At 33.1% G+C, this 27557-nt stretch overlaps 2 protein-coding genes and 1 long non-coding RNA gene across 3 annotated transcripts; 2 read left to right on the forward strand and 1 right to left on the reverse strand.

Moving 5' to 3' along the window:
• Nucleotides 1-1573: 1573 nt before the first annotated feature.
• Nucleotides 1574-5522, forward strand: PUMP1 (plant uncoupling mitochondrial protein 1). The gene is made up of 9 exons (XM_028050698.2): nt 1574-1878; nt 3134-3352; nt 3453-3531; nt 3711-3844; nt 3941-4039; nt 4132-4236; nt 4611-4685; nt 4903-4989; nt 5167-5522. The coding sequence occupies exons 1-9, from the start codon at nt 1795-1797 to the stop codon at nt 5200-5202; spliced, it is 918 nt and encodes a 305-aa protein (XP_027906499.1). The 5' UTR covers nt 1574-1794; the 3' UTR covers nt 5203-5522.
• A 12026-nt stretch (nt 5523-17548) lies between these two features.
• LOC146882158 (uncharacterized) lies at nt 17549-18738 on the reverse strand. Its single transcript, XR_014985198.1, has 2 exons — nt 18134-18738; nt 17549-18028 (listed from the first exon to the last, which is right to left on the reverse strand). It is a non-coding gene; the product is annotated as an uncharacterized LOC146882158 (long non-coding RNA).
• A 4872-nt stretch (nt 18739-23610) lies between these two features.
• LOC146882159 (uncharacterized) lies at nt 23611-26747 on the forward strand. The gene is made up of 4 exons (XM_085667301.1): nt 23611-23807; nt 23904-24887; nt 24987-26405; nt 26591-26747. Exons 1-4 carry the CDS (start codon nt 23611-23613, stop codon nt 26745-26747), a joined length of 2757 nt encoding a protein of 918 aa, XP_085523427.1.
• The last annotated feature ends 810 nt before the right edge of the window (nt 26748-27557 follow it).

The following is a 27557-nucleotide window of genomic DNA, read 5'->3' on the forward strand; positions in this document are numbered from 1 at the left end:
AAGGAGGAACAAGATCTCCATATTTTTTACCACAGTTAACATAAAAAAATCTTTTGAATTTTAATATATTTTATATATTTAACACCATTAAATCTTGTATACATCTATTTTGATATTTCAAAAATATTTCATTAAAATACACTAATTTTAAGATTCATTAGTGATGATAAAGTACACTGATATTCTCTTCTAATGTGAATTAATATACCACCTTCAATTTACAAATGATTAAAGGATATACTCCTTAATCACCAACAATACTATCAAATAAAGAATTAATGTATCTCACATTGAACTCTGCACTCCTTGTTCACCAACAATATTGTCAAATATAGAATGTATCTGACACTGAGATTCTGCACTCCTTAATCACCAACAAAACTATCAAATAATAAAGAACATATCTGACATTGTGACTAAGGATGAAAATTCTCCACAGTCTTTAAGCTTGGTTGAGAATGATGGATAAGATTCCCATTTTTTTTCACATATACAAATAATAAAAAATATTTTTTATTTTAATATATTTTATATGTATAACACCATAAAATTTATTATATATCTATTTTAATATTTTAAATATATTTTATGAAAATATACTAATATTAAGATTTATTAGTGATGACAAATACTCTACTCTTGTCTTCTAGAAATAATATATCACTTTCACTTTGAATAAAGGATGTAGAACAATTTTGTACTCCTTAATCACTTTACTACCAAATAAAGAATATATTTGACACTAGAATTGAGATAAAAACTCTCTCATAGTGTTGGATTTTTGTTGAAAATGAAGAATAAGATCCTCATATATATATATATATATATATATATATATATATATAAATAATTTTTTTAAATTTATTATATTTTTTATATGTAAAACCATCAAATTTTGTGTACATGTATCTTGATATTTAGAAATATTTTATGAAATACATTACTTATTCATGAGTGATGATAGACATGTTTGGTGCATATAATTTTTTTAAGCACGTTATATAAAATAAAATATATATGTTTTCAACATGAATAATGATGTACGGGTATGCACACAAATAAATAAATAAATAAATATATATATATATATATATATATATATATATATATATATATATATATATATATATATATATATATAACTGATATCATTAAAAAATTAATAATACTTTATGATATTAAAAATATTTTAAGAAAATAATTAATATTCTACATCTTAAAAATTATTTGAAAAGAATTATAAAGGAAAGAGGTAATTTGTTGAAAAATGTGTTATAAATAAAAATAAAAGAAGTAGTTTACATTTACATTAATGAGCAAATACTTATTTCAACAAGTTAATTCATTTACAGAACAAAAATTATTTTTATTTTCTATAAACTAAAATTAGAATATGTCTAAACTAATTTGCATTTTTAAAATTTTTTTATTGTAAACTTGTATTTAAATTAAGGGGAACCTCGTTAAACCTAAATATACATTTTAATTTTACTTAAAACTTTAATCAACACAATTAAACCCAAAACCAATACCCCATTCTTATCAAAATTCGACCACTCCCTGTTCTGACTCAGCCCACAGTCATTGGGGACGCAAATCGCAGGCATTAAAGAAGAGAGAAAGAGACGACATGCATTGCATTCTCTCACTTAGAAATCACACACAGAATTTTGAGAACATTTTTCCATTCGGAGGAACCAAGCTTGATCTCTTTCTTTTCAAAAGGGATCAAAGGGAAGGTCTCAAATTTGCATACGCAACCCTTGGTTCCTTTCCTAAGAATAACACAACATCATGGTAGCAGATTCTAAGTCCAAATCCGACCTCTCCTTCGGCAAAATCTTTGCCAGCAGTGCTTTCTCTGCATGTTTTGCTGAGGTCATAAACAACACTCTATCTGGGTTTTCCGTTTTTTCATTTTTTGTTTCTGGGGATTCGTTCTTTTATTATGATTTAATGAAAGGTGCGACCTTTATGTTAATGGCAAGGAGTAGTAGTAGCAATGGATCTGATTTGCATCCTAACTCTGGTGGATTTCTTATTATTGAGTTTTTTTTTTCTCTTTTGTTGTGTAACAAACCATTGTTGGTGATACACTATCATGCATGGATACATCAATTGTCTAAAGTATCTTTATTGGATATTTTCAATATTTATTAACCAAGGAAGTATCTAATTTATAAAAAGTAAATGTTTTTGTGAACTTGGAGTCCAGTTTTCAATTTCTGTGTACAAGTAATAGTTGCATGTCCAATTGATGGTTTGACGACTACTTCTCAGATAATAGTGATTTTCTGAAATTGGTTTTTTGTTAAATGTGAATTTGATGGGATCATGTTTTTGAAATTTTTTATCTAAAAGGATTAAGCTTGTATTGTTAGTCAATGGTGATGCTGGTAGATTTTGACAGTGAAATGATGAAATGCATGCCTCCCAAGCTGTTTGTTTTTCAATGATCAACATGAATGACAGCTGTTCCCTCCTTGATGGCTTGTATGTCTAACAAAATGTTTGTTTGAATCGGAAACAGTGATAAACTTTTGATGTTTTGTTATTAATGTAATCTAATGGAACAAGTTGGAATGGGCAGAAAAGGAAGGAGTAATATTTTTTCTCATGGTTACCAGGACTAATAATGGAATGGTGTTCCATTACCCTTGAGTTTGCTCCATTTCAGTATTCCACTTTTTGAATTGTTTCTTTTCCAATTCATTTTTAAACTCCTAAAGAAAGAACTTGTTTTTGTTCCCTCATTCCAATTGTGGCATCGAAATACCAAATTCAGATCTAGCTGTTAAGTGTAAGAACTTTTGGCATTTCAAAGGAATTACATAGTTTTAAAATTGAATAATTTTCTGAATGATCTCATGTGTGAAAAATCTTTTTTTTTTTTTATTTTTTTATTTTTGCATTAGTTAAAGTTCACACAATAGTCTTCTTGACATATGTTGATTGTGGTCATGAGTTGCGATCAGTAGAGATTGATTTGGCTTTGTTGTATATACTCGTGACTCATTTTTTAGTGTGTTTTTTTCATTCTGTTCATTTGCTCTTCCCTTACTGCTTTGCAAAGTACTCAATTAATTGCAGATATTTGCTTAGATTTGTCAATAAACTCTGGATATTGAAATAGGTGTGTACTATTCCGTTGGACACTGCCAAAGTTAGGCTTCAGCTTCAGAAACAAGCAGCAGCTGGTGATGTAATATCCGTACCTAAATATAAGGGTATGCTGGGAACAGTTGGTACCATTGCAAGGGAAGAAGGTCTTTCAGCACTCTGGAAGGGAATTGTGCCAGGGTTGCATCGTCAATGTGTGTACGGAGGTTTGAGAATTGGGTTATATGAGCCTGTGAGTTTTGAATCTCATGCTGAAATTTGTTTGCTTGTTTTAGTTTATATCTATGCTTTCTTGTGTTATTATATGTTGTAAATACATGGGTTGTTTACAGGTTAAGTCTTTGTATGTGGGGAAGGATCATGTTGGAGATGTTCCATTGTCAAAGAAAATTCTTGCTGGATTCACAACTGGTAAAGCTCAATGCTGCAAATTGTGGGAATAATTTGTACAAGTGCTATTTTATATTTGATTTACTTTTTTAGCATGAAATTGTGCTATTTCCTATGTAAATACTCATCACTATAACCCAATTATAAGTGTTCATCATTATAACCCAATTATGAACTGCTGCAAATTTTCTTGGCAACAGGTGCCGTGGCAATTGCAGTGGCAAATCCAACTGATCTTGTGAAAGTCAGACTTCAAGCAGAAGGAAAACTAGCTCCTGGTGTTCCCAGGCGCTACTCTGGATCTTTAAATGCTTATTCAACAATTGTGAGACAGGTCTGTGCTTCCCAATATAAGTAATTAAAGAAAAAAAATGTATTTGGTTCATTATTCTTTGTTATTATTTATGATCTAAATCAATATAACACACAGGAAGGAGTGGGGGCTCTTTGGACTGGTCTTGGCCCCAATATAGCAAGAAATGGTATCATCAATGCTGCTGAATTAGCCAGCTATGATCAAGTGAAACAGGTAAATTCTATGTGACTTGAGACTAGCACTATGGAGCAAATTTTTTTCCTTCTTTTAGTTTTGGAAATAACTATGTATTTTCTTTTATGCAGACTATTTTGAAAATTCCAGGATTCACTGACAATGTTGTAACTCATCTCCTTGCTGGTCTTGGGGCAGGGTTTTTTGCCGTCTGTATTGGCTCCCCAGTAGATGTGGTAATGTTTTAGAATCTACCAATGAATATCTGTGATTGATTCGGTTTTTTATTTGTCATTGCATCCACATTGTATACGCTGTGGTTAATACTTGTTTCAATTTTATATGAATTTTGCACTTGATATTCCATGTTCCACCATGATGAACCATGAATCCCTGGATGATTAGAATATGGTAGAAGTAGTAAACTTTTAAAGCTTATTTGGAATATATTGAGAGCTGATCAATTTAAGATCCATTGGGGGTGGATGTGTATAATTTTCTTTTTCTTCAATTTGGTTGTGAGGTGACCAAGTGAGCTTCCTTCATGTGTATGCTTATTGTTTGCTTTAATTTCTTGTCCTCTCTTCATTCTATTCTGGTGTTTGTGCAGGTTAAGTCCAGAATGATGGGAGATTCTAGTTACAAGAACACCCTTGATTGTTTTATCAAAACATTGAAGAATGATGTAAGTTGCTTTCCACTGTTTACTTTGTCACTTCTACTTATCTGACATATTTTAAGACATTCTCATTTCTTACCTAGCTTATATGCTCTCAATCCTTGTTGATTTGCTTCATTATAATGTAACATGTCTGTGTTTTTTTAACAAGGAGTTGTATTGTACATGTGTATCCTTCATAAAAACTGATATATCTGTGCAATTTGATGTTTTTTTTTTCCAGGGACCAATGGCCTTTTATAAAGGGTTCCTTCCAAATTTTGGACGACTAGGATCTTGGAATGTGATCATGTTTCTAACCTTAGAACAGGTATAACTCATTTTTCTTATCTTTCTTGAAGTTTTTCTATGGAAGTTTGTCAAAGTAAAAGTAACTGAGTTGAGCTTGTTCTTACATGCACTCTCCCAAGATTCAGTTTATCTTCTAAATTCCAACTGCTGAATTTGTGTATACTTCTGCTCACATATATCTTTTTCTATGATACAGACTAAAAATTTCGTCAAAAGTTTAGAGTCATCTTGAACCGAGTTACCTTGACAATTTTCTAAGAGGGCTTGTCACTACAGCAAATGCAGTGGAAATTGTAGAAATAAAGCTTTCTCTTTTCATTCTTCGAACTGAAGGGATGTGGTAAAGCATTTTTTCTGGGGGGAATTTTTCTTTTTATTTTTGATAATAAGTGAGGATATGTTATTCATATACACTAGTAACTTTTAGCACTTTCCATATATTCTGTAGGATTTCTTGCAGTTTCATTTCAATTCTCTTTTAATTTATTATGAACATGACATAACTTTTTGTTTCAAATTTGGTGGAGTTGAAGCCTCAGTTCCAATATTTCATCCATTGATATCACTGCCATTTTGTCTTAAACGGTGGCTATTGTTATAGTTAGTATCAAATTTTAACCAACTGATGCAGGATAATTGTTTTCTGTTTGCAAAGGAAAAATATTAGAGCACCACTAATAGCAGTGTAAACACTAATTACTGCTGATTAGTGAAGTTTTTTGTTATTTACTATTAAGATTAAATATGGTTTTTCGTCTTTAAATTATTTTCAAAAATTGTGTTTTGTGCCTAAATTAAATATACACTTTTTTTCCTATATTTTATGAAAAATATTGTAAAACTTCACATATTTGGTTGATTACATCTGAAATATTTTGTGTGCATTACAAGATCTGATGGAGTATAATTCATAATAATTGTATTCCGTGATAAGCGGGTTTGAGTTTAAATCACTTAAATTACTAAAAGCCCCAATACCCCTTGACGAATCGATATATGTTGTCTCCGTCACGCATTTACTTGTGAAAAATGAGTAGGGTCAGATTTCGTGAATAACATTTGGAGGTTCACAAATTTAGAAAAAATCAACAAAAGTCTATTATATTTTTTTAACAATAGATTCATTAGAACTTATTTTCTCAAATTGAACAGTTTAGGATTTTTCTGATTATTTTTTGTTTTTTAAAATGTAAAGTAAAAATAAATTAAAATTAAAATAATGGAAAAAGGTAATATAAAATAGTTAATTTAAAATATTGAGTTTGAAACTTAATTAATTTAAGAGAAGGAATAAAATAAAAAAATAATTTTCTCATTTTTTTAACAATTTGCTATTATTGATTTATTAAAAACAAAAATATTATAATAAAAAATATTTATGATCATGTGTCCTTATGTTAGAAGATAAAAGAGCTTTAGAATAGTTTGAAAAATGATATTTTGAACAAGTGGAGGATGTACATCATTAGCTATCCCCATCATATATATATATATATATATATATATATATATATATATATATATATATATATATATATATATATATATATATATATATAATAACTACTAATTTTAATAAAATACTAATAATAATACAAATAATTATTATTATTTCAATATAATTAATTTCTTTATATAATTTTATTTAAATAGATAATTATGTATAGTTATAAATAGAATATTTAATAAAAAGTTTAATAATATGAAAAAATTAAATAATTAATTGCAGTTATTTTTATAACAAATTAATTAAAAATAGATAATATTATTTTTATAGTAATATTAAATATAATAATGAATTATATTATTAATAATATAATATACCAATTAATACTGAACTGAAATTATAAACATAAATTATATTGAAAACTCTGTCTTTTAAAGTTATATTTAATATAATTATTACTATATTTGGAAAAATATTTACTTTGTACCTTTTTTTTCTTCTAGAGTTCTTTTTTTTCATATATATAGAATTCATCAGATGTCTTTGAGAAAGAAGTGTTCATCCAGGCGTTATAGTTTTAAAAAATCTAAAATTTTGTCTCCTTACTAATACGGATAAGATAAGTCGATTTTCATCTGGGTTGCATGATTTGATCAGTTGAGTTTCCAGTAACCCATTTATAATATTTTTTTTTTATTTTATAATTATTTTTTTAATCGATTTGGATCTATTGGTTTGTTTCATGAATGTTGGTAGTGGTAGAAGAATTGGTCTTATTATAAATAGAATGATTGTTGGCGGAATAGTAAGAATGATTGTAAACCTAATTTTTTTAAATTTAATAATTTTTAGATGAATTTTTTTACATGTCTAAGTATGTATTTGATTTAAGTATTAAAAAAATATTATACACGGTACGTCAAGTGAAACAATAAATTTGGCCTCCTTAATTTTAGCTATATAATAAGTTGTAATAAAAAAAATCACATAGATTTAATTAGATGTATTTTTTAAATATATAAAATAAAGAAAACTGATATTTATACAATATATGTAAATACAATATATTTAAAATATGCAATTGAATAATCTTATATAGAAAAAAAACATATTTATAATATCTTTGTTTACGAAAAATAATATAAAAATTCCAAACTCATAATAACGTAACAATAAAATTTAAATATAAAAAAATAAAACATGAATACAAAAAAATATATACGATAAAATATTAAAAAAATTATAAATTAATGTAGAAGTTTAGATCGATTTCCTAAAAAATATCATAAATAATAAGAATTTTAATACAATAATTAACTTATAGCTTTCTTTATGTAAAAAAAAAAATTTGAATATTTGTTTTTAAGAACCTAATATAATAAAAATTAATTTTTTCAGAAAAGAAACAGATAGAAATTCTAAATTTTCTAAAAATTTATTTGATGTCAAAAAAATACACATATGAAGTCATAAAAAAATAACTATTAATGTATTTTTTAAATTTAATTTAATATAAATTTAATTTTTTGTTTAAAATTTTCGAGAACTACCTTAGTTGTTGCTTGAATGTAGCTATATTTCACCCAAAGAAAAAATTTCTCCCAAGATCTCGCCACAAAATATTTGTTGGCTTAAAATCATAATTATTCATTTTTTTTTTGTAAATTTCTTTATGCTTTTGAAGTCCATATCTTTGAATATATAACAAAAAAATGTAGAGAAAAGTTATTTTTTTATAAGAAATAATGAAATGAAACAAAATTATAACAAAAATAGGAAACAAAAATAATTGTAAATTCTCCTATAGAATTTCTTTCACATACCATTAAGGATACCTCATTGTTAACAATCAAAAAGGAAATTTTTTTCTAGTGAAATTAATTAAACAAAACTATCGTTTCAGTTTCCAAAACCTTTATTAAATATATACATTATATAATAATAAAATAATAATACTACATCAACTATTTGACATAATGGTAAAACCTACTTCGCTTCGGAATGCTCTTAATTTAAAATCTTTTTGGTTACCATGCAAAATGAGTACTTTTGTTGAACATAAATAGTACAACCAAAATGGGACTTTATTTGTCAAAGAAAAGTAAACATTGGTATCAATGTATATTTTGTTCAGAGATGAATTTCATACCTTCTTCCAGTAAAATAGTGAGATGAAATTCCATTATTTTCGTCCAATAAAATAATGAAGAAAACATATTTGTGGAAGATTAAAAGTAAGAATGCCAAGGTCACTTTAAAAACTTTACCAAAGCTTTTTGAAGAAAGTAGCTAAATATTTGAATAAGAAAATTAAATTAAGAATAAAAATAAAATAAAGTAATGATGTTATATATAAAGATAAAATAAAGTCATGGTGATTTGAAGTACTAAGTAATTATGACAACTTTACAAAACTTCTTGAGGAAGTCACCTAAATTTAAAAGACAAATTCAATTAAAACTTCAAACTTGGGGACATATCAGTATTTGGCACTGCATTGAGTCCCACAAAGCATAATTGCTCATGTTGATAATTGATACTCACATAATTGGAAGATGTGTGTTTGTAGTGCATTATGACACCAAAACCCAAAATATTAATTGCTTTGTTCAAAGAAGAAGATGAAAAGTTAAGTGTTAGAAGACAAAAAATTGACTTTGATGAGTGAGAAGATAAGTGTTGGAAAAGGAAGGTGAAAAGTTGGTGAGAGTAGTCTTGGAAAAAGAAAAACTTTGTAGTAATGGTGTTGGTATGCTGAATTAATTTTTTTGAGAAGATAGAAAGTAGATCTTTACTATTGAAGAAGATAGTTGAAATTATGCAAGAATTATTTTTATGGCTTTTTTGAAGATGCAAAGTAGGTTTCTATTACTTAGCTAGAAGGAAAATTGGATAACATCATTGAAACTTGATTTTTTATTTTGAAAGTTGGCAACATCAACTAAACTTTTACTAACATCATTGTCGCATATAGTATTTTGGATCTTACACGAAATGAGGAAGAAGAAATGTTGAAAGACAACAATACAACGAAAATGGCACATTATGTATTTGTGGATTTGTGAAAGATAAAAAAACAAATGCTAAGATGATAGATTTACCAAAAATAATAAATTTTATTATTTTAGGGATGTCCATCCAATGCAAATATTTTGTAGAAAGAAAAATTTTATTGTTGATTGCATTCTAGTGCTAAAACAAAGAAGTTTTACAATGTGAAAACTTTTTCATTGGCACTTTGATAACAAACTTTACGATTTGAGAATCTCAAAATAGACATTTGGTCCCACAAAATTGTTGGTCTTCATAATAAATAATAATAATGCATTATAAATACGCAAAATTTTCTTGTTTATTGTGGATTTGCCCGTTGATATGCTTCAATGCATTAACACCATAAAAAATGAATTACTTCTAGTGACAATTAATGTTGTGTGAATTAATGCTTGGTGAGAATAAAATTAAAGTCTCAAATATTAATTAATTTTCATTATATTACTTTCATTAACAATGTTTGAGCATTAATCATTAAGCAAAGTATTTCAAACCCATATTTTCATAATCTGGAAAATTAAAGAAAAAAATATCACATTTTCCAATTACAACTTATTATAAAGAACTTTGATGTAGATGCTAATTTCGTTACACTCAACTTTGAAAAAGAAAAAAAAAATCTATGCCTTCCTCCAAAGCATGAAGAAGGAATGAGTTAACATAACAATTAAATGCGGACTACACTTACCAAGATGTGAGGGTTTGACATGTAGTTGGACTTTTCAGTTACCAATATAAATTGAAATTGGACTTTTAAATTATTGAAATACAAATTCAATTAATAATTTTAATAAATAAAATAAAATAAAAATGCCTAAATAAAAATAAATAAAAGATTAAAATGTCACCCTATAATACAAAATGCTAATTTCAAATCCTAAAGTCAAACTTTTTAGTTTATTAAACTATTAAACACTGAGTTTTGAATTTTGCCAAAATTAATTAAAGAAATAAATATCACTATATAAGTCAAACAAATTTGAAGCTCAATATTTATATTTAAATAATTATATAATAAAGATTAACTGATTATATAATAAAAATAAATCTTCAATCACCAATGACATTAATAAGTATAAATATATGTTTATTTGTTAATCTTAAAATGTCTGTTATCAGTACTATTGGTTATTCTTATTATTGTTATTAATCGTTACTATTATTATTATGGTTATTAGTATACAAAAAATATCATTGAAAAAAATAAGTATGTCTTTTTGGTATTGAAAAATATTTACTTTACGCTATTTTTAGTGATAATTCCTAATCTCAAATGTTCTGTAGGATTCTAAAAGATTGAACATTATTTCGGATATACATCTCTATTGCATATATTATTACTTTGCATATATCATTATTGCATCCAAAAAAAGTGTTTACATATAATTGAATTAAATTAAGTTAAATTGAATCATGTAATATATTATTATACATTATTATTAAATAGTAAATAACAAATGTCAAATATTAATAATTATATTTCTTATATTAAAATTAAAATAGCAAAATACAACTCATAAAATAATAATCCTAAATAATAAAAAATTGGTGTGAGAAGACCACGAGAGAGCATTGAATGTTTTGGAAATGATTAACTTTTGCATGCTGCAGCCAAAAGGTGTGCGAGAAGAAATTTGTTGTTATCTTTTCACACTTGAGTATGCTTTGGAAGATGCAAAAGTTACCTAAAACATAAAAAAAAAAGAAGTTTTTCAACAATCCATGTATTTGAATCAGTCATAAAAAAATACTTTATACTTTAATTTCAATTTTAAAGTATCTTCGATAATGCTTAAGGAAAAAAAATCAAAGTACTTATTTGACCAAAAAAGATTATTATAGTCAAATACATACCTTTTCTTGTGAATGAAATGTAATGAAACCTTTAAACTTTGCAGCTAGTAAACTTGGTGTAGTGAGTGTGCATTGATATATCTATATGTTTGCAAGATTTGGTAAAGACAATGTAGCAAATATATAATTATAAATGTAAAATAAATTCAATATTATTAAAGAAATGAAAAATGAAGAATTAAATAATTACATTTAAACTTATTAAATATACAAAAGGTACATTTAGTTATAATTAATTACCTTCAATGATAATAAGTAGTCTCAAACAGATGAACGATCCACCAGATTTAAAAATATGTTGAAAAATTAAAAATTTAAATCAAAACTGAAGAATAAAAACTTAGAAAAACAAACAATCAGATCTTAGAGAAGAAGAGAATATCAGCCAAACTATGAAACTTACGTACCTTTATTGTCGTGGTCAAAGAGTGAAAGATTAAAAGATTCAACATTTACTATGTAGAAGAACGAAAATACGAACAACAAAGTAAATCTGAGAAAAAAACACCAATCAAACAGATAAATGCAACAAAGTAAAGTAGATTTGAAAACAAAACATTTATCCAACAAAAAAATAAAACAAAAATAAGTAGATCTCAGACAAAAATATCCATAAAAAAGAAAAATAATAGAAAAAAAATAAGATCTGAGAAGATGGTAGAAGAACGACAAAAATTAGAAGTTGTTACCTTACTTTTAGTACGGTGAAGGTCCTCAAAAATCTCAGAGGAAAACATCAACAAAAAAAAGTATATTTGAGAAGAACAAATCCATCCAACAGTAGATCTGAGAAAAAAATCTTGACCCAACACATTTTGTCAACAAAGAAAAGAAAATGTGAAAAAATTCACCAAAAAAAAAAATAGATATTACAAAAAAATATCCATGAAAAAAATAATAATAGAAAACAAAGTAGATACGAGAAGATGGTAGAAGAACGAAAAAAAAAAACAGAATTTTTGTTACCTTTTTTGTATTCGTCAAGTTGCTCAAGGCTCTCAGAGAAAAACATCAACCAAAAGAAAGGTAGATCTGAGAAGAAGAAAAATTCATCGAACAATATACATGGAAAAAGAAATCTGAGAGCAAATAAACCATTCAAAAGAGAAATAGATCTGAAAGAAAAACCTAAATCCACCAAATCTCGTATCAAAAGAAAAGTAGATCTGAAAGGAAAACATTGATCCAACAAAAAAATAAAACAAAAATAAGTAGATATCAGAGAAAAATATGCATCAAACAAAAAAATAATAGAAAGAAACACAATAAGGTAGAAGAACAACAAAAATGAGAAGTGATTACCTATTTTTAAGTCTCGTGAAGGTGCTCAAGAATATAAGAGGAAAAAATGAACCAAAAGAAAAGTAGATCTGAGAAAAACAAATCCATCCAACAGTAGATCTGAGAAGAACAAATCCATCCAACGGTAGATTTGAGACAAAAACCTCGATCTAACACATTTGGTCAACAAAGAAAAGTAGATCTGAAAACATTCACCCAACCAAAATAAGAAGAACTCACAGAAAAACAGCACTTGAAAATCATCAAGAACAAACAAAGAGATCTGCAGCGAAAAATACTAAAAGATTTTTGGTCTTTAAGACTCTTGCATGTTTTGTTCATCTTCATTTGAAGCCTGTAAAAAAAAGATATCATCAACGTAGAAATCACTTACATCCATCGAGATATAAGAAGAATATGAACTGTTTGCTTGAGAAAGCTGAAAAAAAATGATATCTAGGTAAAAACACGAAATCTGGTCGCGACCAATGTTCTACTCAGTTCATTCATCTGAAAAAAATTCCAAAACAAAGAAAGAGAGAGAAAAATTAGAAGACAGAGAAGAATACTGAAAGATTTTTTGTCTTTAAGACTCTTGCATGTTTTGTTCATCTTCATTTGAAGTCTGTAAAAAAAAAAAAGATAGCATCAACGCAGAAATCACTTACATCAAAGAAAATATAAGAATAAGATGAAATGTTTGATTGAGAAAGCTGAAAAAATAAACGAAATCTGGGAAAAAATATAAGAATAAGATCAATTGTTTGCTTGAGAACCCTGAAAAAAAAAAAGAAATCTGGTTAAAAAAAGGAAATTTGGTCGTGACAAATATTCTACTCAATTGATTCATCTGAACAAAATTAAAAAACAAACATAAAACAAAAAAATAACAGAGATCTGAAAAACATTGAGATGAAGAATCGAAAAAAAAATACTAAGAGATCTGAAGATGAAGAATATGTGAAAGCCATGGTGTTTTCTGCACATGGGAAAGAGAGAGAAAAAATGAAAAACAGAGAAGAAGCTGAAGAGTTTGAATGTGTGAGAGTGAGAAAGAGAGAGAGAGAGAAGAAGTTGAAGAACCATAGATTTAGGGTCTAGAATTATATAGGTGTTCTTGTAATTCTTGGATCCTATTTGTGTTAGTGGAATCCTCCTAAGTGAGTTACTTAGGAGAAGACTGGATGTAGATTCATCTTGAATCGAACCAGTATAAATTGTTTGTGTCTTGCTTCTTGCTCTTCTCTCACAATCTTTCTTGATTGATTTAAATAGTCCATTAACACAGAACTGCAAAATTGATTAATTGGGTTTTAAAACTTAAAGACTCTTTCAAGATTCACCTTAAACAAGTGAAAGGCTCGTTAATCAATTTAGATCCCTTCCTAGGTTGGGTTATTAGACAGATATGGTTATTAACAATTGGCACCAGAGCTGGTTAATCGCACGCTAATCGATTAGAAAGATCCTGATATGTCTAATACATCTCAAACCTTTGCTGAAGAGGCATCCATTAACAGGCCCCCTATGTTTGCTAGTGAAAACTATCCTTTCTGGAAAATTAGAATGAAAATATTTCTTGAATCAGTAGACAAAGGGGTATGGGATGCTGTGGTGAATGGACCTTTTAAACCAATTAAAATAGTGGATGTAGAGACCTTTCCTAAAGAATTCTCACAATGGACCCCTGATGAGAATAAGAGGGCACATTATGATGTTAGAGCTAAGAATATTATATCTTCTGCACTAACATTGGATGAATTTTACAGGGTCTCGGTGTGTGAATCAGCCAAAGAAATGTAGGATGTCTTGGAAGTCACCCATGAGGGCATGGATGAGGTTAAAAAAGCAAGGAAAAATACTCTCATTCAAGAGTATGAAATGTTTAGAATAAAGACTGGGGAAAGCATATGTGAAGTACAAAAGAGATTTACACATATAGTAAATCACCTCTTAGCCCTTGGCAAGACTTTGACAAAGAAGAACTCAATATCAAGATCTTGAAGAGCTTAAACAGGACATGGCAACCCAAAGTCACTGCTATTTCAGAATCCAAAGACCTCACTAGCATGAATATAGCTACACTCTTTGGGAAGCTGAGAGAACACGAACTAGAGCTTGGAAGACTCAAGGCAGAAGAAGATGAAGAAAAGAGGCACATCATAGCCTTGAAGAGTGTTGTAAAATCTGTAGCAAAACTGAAGAAAGCAGATTCTGCAGATGATTCCAATGATGGAAACTCTGACAGTGAAGCCTTGAGCTTAATGGTGAAAAAGTTCTCAAAATTCCTGAAGTATAAGAATAAAACTAATAACAGTCATGTAGGAAACAAGAAGCAGTCCAGATCTGGCACTCAAACCTGTTATGAGTGTGGCAAGACAGGGCACATCAAGGCAGACTGCCCTGTGCTGAAGATGAAGCAGAAACTAGAAGAGAAAAATGAGGCAGAGAAGCACCTGAAGAAAAAGAAGGCTTACATTGCCTGGGAAGAAAATGATTCTAGCACATCTAGTGAATCTGATGACAGCAGTAAAGAAGAAAACAATCTGTGTCTGATGGCTAAAGCAGAATCAACCAAAAGCCGTGTGAGTAGTTTCACATATGAATATGAGGAAAACAATTACTATGAACTGCTCGATGTATTTAATGAACTGCATAAGGAAGCTACAAAACTGCAAAAGTCAAATAGCAAGCGTAAGGGAGAGATTAAATGGCTTGAGAATAGGATAAAACAGTTTTTATACTAAGTTCTCTGCTGATATTAATGGATTAGGAGTTTACCTAATCGATTATCGTGAATGTGTTTTCACTACCTTGGTGCAGTACTCACAATTAATCCATTAGTTAAACAGCTAATCAATCATGTTTGCACAAGCAAAAGTGTGATGGTTAATTACAACTGAATGCAGGCCTAATTTACATCTGATAGTTTCATACTAATAGCCTAATGCACAACCTAACTAAAACAGGGATATTTTAACCAAGTAGACATCATCAAAACCATCTTCATTTATAGGTGAAGTCATTTATAGGTGAAGTAGCTCCCCCTACCAACAATCTCCCCCTTTTTTATGATGTCCAAAATTCGTCCTGTGATACTATCAACAATTGAGGGCCTGCCTACAACACATAAAGGAAACAACACTACTGCACAACACATGAAAGCAGCGCAAACCACACAACTGCACATTCACCAAACAACACAAACAACACAACTATCATTTCTCTTGAATTGATCCAACTCGTCTTGCATTGCTAGGAACCAGTGTTCATCCTTGAGGCCATCCGAATTCTCCTTGCCATTTCATCCTTAGTACAATTCAAGCTCTTCCAAATGGATGTGAAGAGTGCCTTCCTAAATGGCTTTATTAAGGAAGAAGTCTATGTGGCACAGCCCCTTGGATTCACAGACTATGAGTTTCCAGATCATGTGTATAAGCTAAAAAAGGCACTCTATGGACTTAAGCAAGCACCTCGCTCATGGTATGAAAGACTAAGTGGAGAATTATGCTTTATGCTAAAAAAGGCAATTTATGCTTTTTATTTATTTTGTTGTTCATTTATCTTTACATTTGAAGAATTATTTCAATTCAAAAAAATAGTTACTAAAATTAGTAAAATAATAAAACTGAAAAATAATTTTTTATTATAAATAATTATTTAAATTTAAAATATAATAATTAAGAGGATAAAATTTAAAAACCAAAAAAGACACCAAAGAAGTTTATCTCTTTATATATGTAATTGTATTATTATTATTATTATTATTATTATTATCATTATTATTATTATTATTATTATAGTTAGACACATATTTTACATTGATTTACTATGGGATCATATCTCAATTACTTGCCTTTTTTATTTGTTGTTTGTTCATTTTATCTCTATATTTGTGTAATTATTTGAATTAAAAAATTAGTTACTAAAATTAGTAAAATGATAAGATTGACAAATAATTTTTTATTATGAATAATTGTTTAAATTTAACAAATAATAATTAAGAGGATAAAATTGTAAAAACAAAAGAGGACACAAAAAATGTGTACCTATTTATATATGTAGTTGTTGTATTACTATTATTTTTATCACTACGGGATATTATTATAATGGTATTATTATTATTATAATTATATTATTATTATTATTATCATTATAATTAGACACATCTTAATTTAATTTAGTATGGGATTATAGTTCAATTATTTGTCATTTCTATTTGTTTTGTTGTTGATGTATATTTTCATATATAATTATAGAATATTATCTTTACCATTAACCTTGTTACCATTAACCTTATTATTAGCATTGACATTAATACTTATACCATAAACATTATTATTATTGTTATGAAATAAAGCGAATACCATAGAGAAAATAATAGATAATAGAGAAGAAACAATGGAGAATAGAGAATAGGGAGCAACTCATATGTCTATTATTATTGATAGGAAGAGTCATATTTATATATACAATGTACTCCATAAAGGAAACAAATCAACAAATCAACGTAGTTAATACAAATATTTACATAAAGAGTAATGAATCATATGAGTATCAATCATATAGTAAATGTATCAAATCAATGGACAATCATTAATTCATAACACTCCCCCTTAAGTGTCCATTGATAAAAGAATGTGCCTTGTTAAAATCTTACTAGGAAAAACCCTTTGGGATAAAAAAACCTAGTGAAGGAAAAGAGTACAACATTTTGTATTCTTTAATACAATATTGTTCATCACATATTTTATTTCTCCCCCTCATGTAAACTTACAAACTTACATCATTAAGGTGACAGAGTCCGAACTTGTATTGGGAATGACCTGTGGCGTGGTCATGATGGCTGAAGGAGCAGGAAGCAACATCTGCTCTCAGCCTTATCCCAAATTTTGAGATTGGAAGGTGCAAATAGTTACATAATAAAAAGGGGAGATTCATATGCTATAGGGGTTGGAATAGATTGCATTACAGGGCGTAAGAACAACAGAGGAGAGCCATTTCATCAGGGAACTTTCGTTTGACAATAGGGACTGCCAGAGGTAAGTTTTCCATCCGAATACTTGAGTGTTTGAGATGAAACTGATGTTGTTGTGTTGTACTTGAGAATGAATAAAATGTAGTTGTATATATTGAATTTTGCGTGTCATTTATTTGGTTCATTGAATCTGCATACATTACTACATTATCACTGTTTGAATCCTCCATTATCACCCTCGACTGAACCCTTCGACCCTCACCATCATCATAGTGCCAAACCAGAATCCAAACACACAGAACACTATAAACAGTTATGTTTTATGGAACACACCCACACGTAGCTGCCATTTTCGTTCTCGGTTTTTCTCCACTCCACTCACCCAAAACAGCCCATCCCACACGATCACCAACGGGCATCATCACCTTCGCCTGCGCGTTCCGCCTGCACAAATACACATAAACACCAAATTCCTTCATTGTCATTTTCACAACCAACCACAAGAACAGAGACCCAAATTCCAGTGCCAAACACTTAAGCCTCATATACCCCAATCATCCATATCCAATCATATCGGAGAGATGAGCAAAGGAGTAGAAACCCTCGCCGCCGGCGATTCAGAGCTTTAAACGGAAGATGTGCTAACGGCAACGACCTTGGGTGTCGCACAGAGGCTGTTCGAGATGATATGCGAAGAGAAAGCAAAGGTCGAGCACTACAGGGTTCTCGACGACGACGCCCCCAAGAATAGGATGTCGCCGGTGATGTCTCCGACGGCGGTGACGCGATGCAGCGACCACGTGTATGGCAGTTCTTGGCTTCTGAGTGAGGAGCAGACGCACCCCAGCGGCTCCGAGCGCGGGCGTCGATCTCGCGAGAGAGAAGGAGAGAAGGGTTGGCTTCCGGCGTCGACGGTGACAGCTCCAGTGGTGAACGACGTGGCCGGCGACGACTTTGGCTGACGGAGATCGCGTGGCAGCTGGTTCTTGGTTGGCCGTATGACTATTTCGCGTGAGAGGGGAGTGAAGGGTGACGGCGTCGCCGGTGAAGAAGAGATGCCATGGTGAGGGGAATAAGCTTTGGCTTCTGTTAGGGTTTTCTGAAAAATAAAAAGGGGCTGGAGGCCTTGAACCCTGTTACCACGCGTATCCCCTTTTTACCTCATCCACCCCCATATGCTATGTTATGTCTCCTCATTTTCTTTTCTTCGTGCACCCCCCACTTCTTATCCCTACACCCCTTCTTTGTATTTCAGTTGGGCCTGTCCCATATACTCTCTGCACCCCTAAGTTTACTAACTCCCACAGTCACTTTATTTTACTCCTATTGTGGGCTTGTTCTATAATTTACTACCACCACCCTTAATAAACACACCTCATTTACTTCATGTACCTCTCACTAATTACTCATGTACTCTCATATTTTGTTTTCTACTTTCATCCTTTAATTAAATTGTTTTTTTTATTTACTTATTTTATTTATTTATTTATTTTATTTATTTATTTTATTTATTTATTTTATTTATCTTTTATTTATTTATTTTATTTCTTTTCTTTTCTTTTTATTTATGAAAAAACAAAATATTTGAAAATTATAAAAAATTGCAAAAAAAAAATAGAAAAAAAATATAAAAAATGAAAAATGTTCTTTTTGCTTTATTGTGTCTGTCCGGTCGCCCGCACCGTGTGACACTCATTTTCAAAAATAGAAAAATAGTTTTTCTTTCTCTTTTAGTGTCTGTCCGATCGCTCGCATCGTATGACACATGTTTTCAAACAATTCAAAAAACACCAAAAATATATAAAATTTCAAAATATAAAAAAATCAACGTTTTTAAACAAGACATCTTTTTAAAGAACTACGTAACCCTGATTTCTCATCTTTAATGAGAATACGTAGGACCAAGGTCAATCCTTGTCGGGCCCAAAAAATTAAAAAAATATTTTGTTTCTTTTTAGTATGTTTGTCTTATTATTTCTTTTGGGGGAAAATTAACATTTTGAAAACCACATCGACTTTGCATTTTTAATTAAAGGTACCGCCCTTGGGCAGGCGCGTAGGGTGCTAACACCTTCCCTACGCGTAACCGACTCCCGGATCCAAAATTTGGTTTTTCGCAGACTTTCTTTATTTTATGGTTTTCCATAGTTTTCCAAAATAACTATGGTGCCGACTCCAATCTCTTTTTAAACTCGTTTTCTTTTTTGGTTCGCCTTACCGTCGCGATTCTGGTTGCGACAACTGGCGACTCCACTGGGGAAGCTAGAGAGTCAAGCCATTTAATTAGATATGCGGACTGAATGTGGTTTTCCCTTTTTCTTTCTTTTTTTTATTTTCTTTTATTTCATTTATTTATTTATTTTTTCTTTTTTTTTCTCCCCTTTCTTTTATTTATTTATTTTATTTTTTTTGTCTATTTTTATTTGTATATTCTTGTCTCTATTTTAATTTGTTTATATCTGCCTCTTGGAATGATTGTGTGTAAATTGTTTTGCATATTTTGTTATATATCTGCTTGGGAAGTTTTCTAGTTGTTTTGCAGGTGGGGGTTATGGTATGCATCATTCTCCCTCCACACACACTTTGTGCATATCATGAGCGGGGCCCTATACTCGGGTCTGTGTAACTTAGAGTTAGAGGGGATTGTGTAGTAATGCCACAGTGGATGAACTTCCCAAGTGGTCATTGTGAGAACCCCAGCTAGAGTTTGTTTACTTCGTTGGTACTCCCACATCTTGTTGTCTACCAACTGTTGTGGGAAATGCCAAGAAGTGGACCATAACTCTAGTGACCTTGATCCTTAAGTATTAAGGAACTATCCTGGCGAGCGCATGTATTTTACCTTAGGACCATTAGGCGTCGAACCTCTGATAAGGCACAAGGGGAGACGTGTGCATTACCTTAATTCTCATCTTATTTTTCTCGCTTTATTTGAATTAGCAATGAAGTCATGTGTCTGTACATTCTTTCGCGGCATGATCATACATGCATTTTGATTATTTCTTCATGCATAACATGTATTTTGTCATGCCATGCCATAACATTTCTTGTGATTCTAGGTCAGAAATTTTAAGGCTGTGATTGAGTTTGTGAAAAAAAAAAGGAAACAAAAGAAATTAACATGGGATTTCAACTCGGAGGAAATTTAGGGTCGGATGCCTTGAAGAAGAAGTTACCGATCAAGGTTATAGATAGCAATCTGAATGGTTTAAGGGAAATAGTGCAACAAATGAAGACTATACAGAAGAAAGCTTTCAAGAAGCGGCATGGGAACTTATTGAGGTTGTTGAATGTGGAAGTCCAAGAATCGGCAGTCACCGCTTTGGCCCAATATTATGATTCGCCGCTCAGATGTTTCACCTTCCAGGATTTTCAGTTGGCACCAGTAGTAGAAGAGTTCGAGCAGATTTTGGGTTTGTCGGTGGAAGATTAAGTCCCTTACAGATATTTTGAGCAACGAGCATCTATCTCTACGTTGGCAGGAATCTTGAAGGTACACCCTGCTGAGCTAGAGAGTAAAATGGCCTCCAAGGGCAACTCGAAGGGGATCCCCCAAGGGTATTTAGAAGGGCACTTGCGTCGTTTGGCTGAGAAAGAGATAGGGGAGACGTTCATGGATGTGTTGGCTCTCACGCTATATGGAGTCATGCTCTTCCCTAACATGGAGAATTTTGTTTATCAACCGGCCATCAATGTGTTTGTCGCTTACAAGATTCATTCGGAAAGCCCAGTCACTGTGGTTCTAGCTGATGTGTACGGGGGTTTGAATTTGTGCTACGCACTCAAGAGGAAGAAGATGTTATGCTGTGTACCTATATTGTATGTATGGTTTATATCCCGAGTCCGCTTGGGTACAGTAAATGTTGAATGTTAGATTGGGGAGTTGCCACATGGTGGCGTTGAAATTCGAGGGGCGAAGGAATGGGCCCAATTCTGTGCAGGTTTGAATGGGGGAAAGATTAGATGGTGTGTCCCTGGGCTGCCCAAGTCGCATGTCATTTCTTGTGGGGACTTCCCTAACGTCCCTCTGATAGGCACCAGAAGTTGTGTGAATTATAACCCTGTTCTGGCTCAACGACAGTTTGGGTGTCCAATTAAGAGCTCTCCGACTCTAGAATCTCTTCGACGAGTTAGGAGTGCCTGGGGTGAGGTTCTGTGCGCAGAAAAAGACCCAAGGCCATGGGTAATAGACGGGAAGATATTTTACCGACGATGGATTCTGGAAAGGGTTAATGTGATCAAGTTACCCTTCAAATCAGACTCTCCTACTCCGGAGCGATTGGAACCTGTTGAGTCTGAGGAGGTGAAGGGGCTAAAAGGAGAGATCGAGAAGATGAAACTAAAAAATGCCAAATTAATTAACGAGCTTCAAAGTCTCCGACATGAGTATGTGGATCTGAGGCGTGATAATGAGGAAATGACAAAGGCGTATGAAGGGATTCTTAGGCAACAAAGAGAAGAACGAGATCATGCTTTCAAAGTGAAACAAGATTTGGTCGCAGCAAGCACCGCATTAAAGTCAAGGGACAGAGAGAGAGATGCAGCAGCAGCATCTAAGAGCCAAAGGATCAGTTGTGTGAGGAATTTAAGAGAGAGAAAACCGAAGCACTGAGACGGTTGCACAATGCCCAAATGAGAATCAGTGAGGTTGAACGACAAATGAGGAAGGTGGTATCGACCTATGAGGTGAAGATGGACGAGGAGCGTTGGCATAGAGCTGAATTGGAAAAGGAACATCGAGAGGTGATCAGTCGGATGAATGAGTACACAGCCGAGTAGGAAATGACTATAGAACATTGGAAGAGATGTTTCTCACAGTTGGCTGCCTTGACGAACGGAGCAATTGAAGAAATCCCATGATTATTAGCTGATGCAGAGACTGCACTACCGATCTTCAATCTGCCAAGGAAGATTGAAGCCTTCTTTAATCATTGCAAGAAGTTGATGAGGGAGATGAAGAGCATGATAGTCAGGGTTATGGAATAGGTTTTATTTCTTTTCTCGTTTAATGAATGTAGAAGACTTGTTAATGGTTGGGTTGTATCAGTTTCGTGTTAATTTCTATGATATATTTACCTTAAGGCTATCACAACTTTAAAATTTCTTACTAGAATAAATGTTGTGCATTCATTTTCTTTCTTTTCATTCTTCATAATTCATTTCATTTAACGAAATAATAGAGCAAAATCAAATACGATGGCAAAATTTCCACGACACCCTTATCGCACACGAGCTAACCACAGAAGCATGGAAGATTGGGAAGAAGCCCATGAAGCTGTGAAGGCTGACATTAACGAGCTGAAGGATCAAGTGGGCCAAATCCTAGAGGCTTTGAAGTCACTGAAGGCTTCAGGGGAGGCCTCATCCGCTAGGGTCGAGGAGAATGCTCATTCTTATGGTATGCCTCTAGGCGCGTCAGTTCCGTTCCCAATGTACGGTCTGCCTCCGGGATACACTCCTCCAGTTGGAGAATATTCAGATGCAGAACAAACTTCTTTCTCTTTTCCTGCAGCTAACAACACGCTATCGAACGGTACTCAAGGGCCGATGTTAGCTTCAACACCCGTGACAGGAGCGGAGATGAATGAGACAGTCACATTCACATGACCAAGGATGATTGTGGCGCCCCAGCCTCCGAAAACATTCATCGATGCAGACGCTGCGACTAAAGCTGCACCACACGCTACAGTCCAAGCAATATCCACTGTTGTTGATGGGGCTAAAAGTAAGCTTGAAATTCTTGAGGAAAGGATTCGTGCCATTGAGGGTGGTGGAAGCTATGGGTTCGGTGATGTGGCAAGATTAAGCCTGGTTCCTGGTGTGATGATACCACACAAGTTTAAGGTCCCAGAATTTGAAAAGTATCAGGCACCACATGCCCTAAAAGCCATCTGACAATGTACGGTAGAAAGATGACTGCTTATGCCTATGATGAAAAATTGCTAATACATTGTTTCCAAGATAGTCTGGTGGGGGTAGCATTGAATTGGTATACACACTTGGAGCCATCTTGAATCCATTCTTGGATGGATTTGGTCGACGCCTTTGTGAAACAGTATAAATACAACACAGATAGTGCGCCAGATAGACTGCAATTGCAAAACATGGCCAAGAAGGATACTGAGTCCTTCAAGGAATATGCACAACGGTGGAGAGAATTGGCTGCTCAGGTTGAGCCACCTCTACTTGATAAGGAGATGGTGGCGACGTTTGTAAACATGCTGTAATCACCATTTTATGAGCATGTGCTGGGGAATGTGTCTTCCAATTTCGCTGGTATTATTATCATAGGGGAAAGAATAAAAATCGGGTTAAAAAGTGGAAAGATTGCATATGGCCCATTCGCGACTACAACTCCTAAAAAACCCAATTTTATTCCCGAAAAGAAGAAAGAAGCGGAAGTACAGGCGGCCTCAGTGGTGCCTATGTTGGAAAGTCGGGCTCCTACACATAATTATCGACCACACTTGAACCAACCTCCTTATGTGGCCAATGCAGTGTCTATTCATCAAACACGACCTCAGCAGCAAGGGTTTTATCAACCGTCGAATCTTTATCAACCACAACATGCTCCAAATAATGCTTGGAAAATCGAACCTAACTCGAATTTCAACAAAAACGCGGGACAAAACGCTAATCTAAGGAGGAATCAAGAGAGGAACTTCGTTCATTTCACTCCTATTCCTATGTCATATACGGAATTGTTGCCTCATCTCCTCCAAAAGCGTTTGGTGGCCATTTGTCCGATGAAGCCTATGCAACCTCTGTTCCCCAAGAATTATGATCCAAATGCCAAATGTGATTATCACGGAGGGGGAGTTGGTCACTCTATTGAGAATTGTGTGTCCCTTAAACACAAGGTGGAAGCTTTAATCAACTCAGGATGGATAAAGTTCCATGAAGACAAACCTAGTGTTGAGGCTAATCCCCTTTCTGGTCTTGGGAACCCTTCGACAAATGCCATTGAGGTTAAGAAACACCGACTGGTGAGGGATGTGAATGAAATTCGAAGCTCCAAGCGGTTTGTTTTTGAGACACTATTAAAATTGGGTTTGTTAAAAGGGGAATATAACCTGAGTGAAAAGCGTGGATTCCATCCGAGTGCTAAACATTCTATCGATGAATGCACCGAGTTCGAGGATGTTCTACAAAATCTTATAGACAAAAACTTTGTGCAAGTATGTCACGGGGACATGGAGGAAGAAGTATTTGCGCAAGATGGTGCGGAACCAGGTGTGACTTTGCTAGAGCCATTGGTGATTCATTTCACTAGATCCACCTCTACCCCGACAATTCAAGAAAGGCAATCTATTATTATCCAAGCACCCTCCCCATTTCCCTACAAAAGTGAGAAAGTTGTCCCATGAAAATATGGTGCATATATGTTGGGTGAGGAATAAAGGGTAGGTGGTCAACCTATCAGTGGTGAGTCAGCGGTGAAAAATATATCAGGCATCGGTGGAATTACGAGGAGTGGTCGAATCTTTACGCCTCCAAACTTGGTGAAAGATGGAGTTGGCAATAGTGAATCAGTGAATACCAAAAAGGCTAAGGAACTCTTGAAAGGGAAGACCATCCAAACCGACGAAGGTCTAAGAAAAGACGATGGGAAAGAAGTATCTGATGAGGAGGCTTGCGAGTTCTTGAAGTTCATACAACAAAGCGAGTATAAAGTGGTCGAACAGTTGAATCGCCTGCCTGCTCGAATCTCACTTTTAGAACTACTCATGCATTCAACCTCTCATAGAAAGTTGTTAATGAAGATACTCAATGGAGCGCATGTGGAGCAAAATATTTCTCTGGACAGTTTTAAGAGAATTGTTAACAATATCACTGCTAACAATTACCTCACGTTTACCGATGAGGAGATACCTACTGAAGGGAGGGGACACAACAAGGCCCTCCATGTCTCTGTAAAATGCTTGGATCATGTCATAGCATGTGTATTGATCGACAATGGATCTTCCCTGAATGTAATGCCGAAAACAACATTGGGAAAGCGACCGTGTGAAGGTATTCACATGAAACCAAGCGCAATGATAGTGAGAGCTTTCGATGGGAGTAAAAGAGAAGTAATGGGAGAGGTAGAATTGCCAATCCAAATAGGGCCATGTGTCTTTCAAATAACTTTCCAAGTGATGGACATCCTTCCAGCATACAACTGCTTGTTGGGTCGTCCTTGGATTCACTCAGCGGGCGTGGTACCTTCAACCTTGCACCAAAAGTTAAAATATGTCATGGGTGACAAATTAGTGATTGTTTCAGGGGAGGAAGATATTTTAGTAAGTGGGCCTTCATCTTCTCGCTATATTGAAGCAGCAGAGGAAGCCCTCGAGACAGCCTTCCAATCTTTGGAAATTGTGGGTAATGCCTATGTGGAGCCCTTTCCAATGAACCCACACTTGTCGCGTACTTCCCTTATGACGGCCAAGGTCATGTTGAAAGAGGGATATGAGTACGGAAAGGGGCTAGGCAAGTACGAGCAAAGATTGATGTATCCTTTAGAAGTCACCGAGAAAAAGAATAAATATGGCCTTGGATACAAGCCTACTAGAGAGGATAAGAGGAGGCTGGCGGAAGAAAGGAGAGAGCGTGGTGTGGCTCGAATCCAAGGAAAAGAACTGGGGTTAGGAAAGATTCGCATCTGCGACATCAAAGATAGCTTCCGCAGCACGGGATGGATCAACACTAGTCAAATAGCAGCTGTAAGAGATGAAGATGAACCTGAAAGCTCGATCTTTGTGCAGCCTTGTGCTCCAAATGCACTACTCAACAATTGGGAGACTTTGGATCTACCCGTGATGTTTAATTTGGTTAAAATGTAATATTTTTAATTTATCCTATTGCTTTACCCAGAGCTTTAGGATTCATGACTTAACGGGATGACACCTTTTCCTTTATGCTCAGCGTGATAATCAATTTGTGTTTGCTACCTTTGTTATCTTTGTTTGCATTTTTCACTGTTGTTTGTTTATTTATCTTTTTTTATAAACTCAAATAATGCAGATATGATAATGAATGTTTTGAAAATAACAATGTCGATATCCCTAATTTCGAGCACCCTGTCAATAACATGGAAGATGATTATGAAGGTGATTCGGAACCCTCCCCCGAACTAATGAGATTAGTGGAACAAGAATCTAGGGATATAAAACCCCATTAGGAAGATGTTGAAGTGCTTGACCTGAGCGAGGGGGATGAAAAGAAAGAAGTGAAAATTGGCACGAGTATGAAGAAAGAAGTGAAAGAAGAATTGTGTGCGTTGCTAAAGGAGTTTAAGGATGTGTTCGCTTGGTCGTACAATGATATGCCTGGTTTAGATACTGATATAGTACAACATAAGCTTCCACTCAAACGGGAATGTCCTCCAGTTAGACAAAAGCTAAGAAGGATGAAACCATAAATGTCATTAAAGATTAAAGAAGAAGTGCAAAAGCAATTTGATGCTGGATTTTTAGATGTGGCAAAATACCCTCAATGGGTGGCAAATGTTGTACCAGTGCCCAAGAAAGATGGGAAGGTTCAGATGTGCGTTGACTATCGAGATTTGAACCGTGCGAGTCCAAAAGACAACTTCCCATTACCGCACATCGATACATTAGTGGATAATACAGCCAAGTTCTCACTATTTTCGTTTATGGATGGCTTCTCAGGATATAATCAGATTAAGATGGCACCGGAAGATATGGAAAAGACTACGTTTATCACATTGTGGGGAACATTTTGCTATAAGGTGATGTCTTTCGGGCTTAAGAATGCTGGGGCAACCTATCAAAGGGCCATGGTGGCATTTTTTCATGATATGATGCACAAAGAAATCGAGGTTTATGTAGATGACATGATCGCCAAGTCTGAGTCAGAAGAAGAACACATCCTCAACCTAAGGAAATTGTTTGAGAGATTGAGGAAATTTAAACTTAAACTAAACCCGGCTAAATGCACATTCGGTGTGAAATCGGGAAAGTTGTTGGGT

Source organism: Vigna unguiculata, chromosome 10 (genome assembly GCF_037176805.1).
Source record: "Vigna unguiculata cultivar grain cowpea cultivar isolate G323 ecotype 2 chromosome 10, ASM3717680v1, whole genome shotgun sequence".
Lineage (NCBI taxonomy): Eukaryota > Viridiplantae > Streptophyta > Magnoliopsida > Fabales > Fabaceae > Vigna > Vigna unguiculata.

Excerpts from the sequence above, each read along its gene's own strand:
- PUMP1 (XM_028050698.2), top strand. The coding sequence starts at position 1,795 with ATGGTAGCAGATTCTAAGTCCAAATCCGACCTCTCCTTCGGCAAAATC. Across the intron at positions 4,237-4,610 it reads TTGGCTCCCCAGTAGATGTG|GTTAAGTCCAGAATGATGGG; the intron begins GTAATGTTTTAG and ends GTGTTTGTGCAG. Across the intron at positions 4,686-4,902 it reads TCAAAACATTGAAGAATGAT|GGACCAATGGCCTTTTATAA; the intron begins GTAAGTTGCTTT and ends TTTTTTTTCCAG.
- LOC146882159 (XM_085667301.1), top strand. The coding sequence starts at position 23,611 with ATGGATTTGGTCGACGCCTTTGTGAAACAGTATAAATACAACACAGAT. Across the intron at positions 23,808-23,903 it reads GCGACGTTTGTAAACATGCT|TGGAAAGATTGCATATGGCC; the intron begins GTAATCACCATT and ends CGGGTTAAAAAG. Across the intron at positions 24,888-24,986 it reads ACCCCGACAATTCAAGAAAG|GGTAGGTGGTCAACCTATCA; the intron begins GCAATCTATTAT and ends TGAGGAATAAAG.